A 1596-nucleotide genomic window follows, 5' to 3' on the forward strand; every position below is an offset into this window, starting at 1 on the left:
ATGTAAATTAGTACAGTCACTGTGGAAAACAGTATGGAGATTTCTCAGGAAAATGAAAATAGAACTACCATACATTCCAGCAATGTCACTACTGGGTGTTTATCCAAAGGAAAGAAAACTAGTATATCGAAGGGATACCTGTACTTCCATGTTTACCACAGCACTATTCACAATAGCAAAAATATAGAATCAACTTAACGTCCATCAACAGACCAATAAATGAAGAAAATGTGGGCTGGGTGTGGTGGCTTACCCCTGCAATCCCAGCACTTTGGGTACTCAGGAGGCTGAGGCAGAGAATTGCTTGAACCTGGGAGGCAGAGATCGCCGTGAGCCGAGATCGCACCACTGCACTCCAGCCTGGCCAACAGAGCGAGTGAGACTCTGTCTTTAAAAAAAAAAAAAAAAAAAAAAAGGAAAATAAAACAAAATGCAGTATGTACACACACACACACACACACACACACACACACAAAATCAAGTACTATTCAGCCATACATAAAAAAGAATGCAATCACGTCATTTGCAACAACGTGGATGGAACTGGAAGTCACTGTTACATGAAGTAAGCCTGGCACAGACAGACAAATATTGCATGTTATCACATATGTAGGAGCTAAAAAAGTTGATGATGGATACAGAGATACCAGAGGCTGGGAAGGGTGTGTGGGTTGGTATGGAAAAGTGGTTGGTTAATGTGGTTAGATAGAAAGAATAAGTTCTAATGTTCTATAGTAGACTAGGGTGCCTACAGTTAACAATGTATTGTGTATTTCAAAATGGCTATAAGACTTGAAATGTTCCCAACATACAGAAATGACAAACACTTAAAGTGACAGATACATTAAATACTTTGACTGATCCTTACACATTCTATGCATGTAATAATATATCATGTGTACCCCATAAATACGTACAAATATTTGTTGTGTACCAATTAAAAATAAACAAAATTTAAAAAATAAAAATATGGTATCTCTACACAATGGAATATTATTCAGCATTAATACACTGCAAGTTGGATGAATCTTGAAAACATGCTACATGAAAGAAACAGTGCATAAAAGATCACAAATCGGGCTGAGCATGGTGGCTCACGCCTGTAATCTCAGCACTTTGGGAGATCGAGGCAGGCACATTGCTTGAGCTCAGGAGTTCCAGACCAGCCTGGGCAACTTGATGAAACCTGTCTCTACAAAAAATAATTAGGCAGGCGTGGCAGTGCACGCCTGTGGTCCCAGCTACTGGCTACTTACGAAGCTGATATAGGAGGATCACTTGAGCCTCTCCTGCTTGCTTCACTGAAGGCATCAGGCAGTTTCATGTCTGGGAAAAACTTCTCGAAGCAGCTCCTAGTAGGACTGGGTGTCCACATCGAGGATATGGCTCCTGTAGAGAGTTTGGAATACTTACCCCTCAATCTTGGGGGAGGAGCAGGTGCTGGCGCCATGAGGACTTACTGTCCTTCTGACCAGTCCTGATGTTTCCAAGGTATTGGGGTTTTCAGGACAGGATAAGACTGTTCTAAGGCCACAGTGTGGCAACTGCAGCAAGTCACAGGCCAAATCCTCAACTCTGGCACTGTCTAAAGCACCT

At 41.8% G+C, this 1596-nt stretch overlaps 1 protein-coding gene across 1 annotated transcript in view; it reads right to left on the reverse strand.

Moving 5' to 3' along the window:
* LOC105546933 (phosphatidylinositol 3,4,5-trisphosphate 3-phosphatase TPTE2-like) overlaps positions 1 to 1450 on the reverse strand; it is a 26946-nt gene extending 25496 nt beyond the window's left edge. Inside the window, exon 1 of the mRNA XM_011990265.1 lies at positions 1414 to 1450. Coding sequence (XP_011845655.1) covers positions 1414 to 1450 — 37 coding nt within the window. The remainder of the gene's footprint in view (positions 1 to 1413) is intronic.
* Between the last annotated feature and the right edge of the window lie 146 nt (positions 1451 to 1596).

Source organism: Mandrillus leucophaeus, unplaced genomic scaffold (genome assembly GCF_000951045.1).
Source record: "Mandrillus leucophaeus isolate KB7577 unplaced genomic scaffold, Mleu.le_1.0 Scaffold375, whole genome shotgun sequence".
Classification (NCBI taxonomy): Eukaryota; Metazoa; Chordata; class Mammalia; order Primates; family Cercopithecidae; genus Mandrillus; species Mandrillus leucophaeus.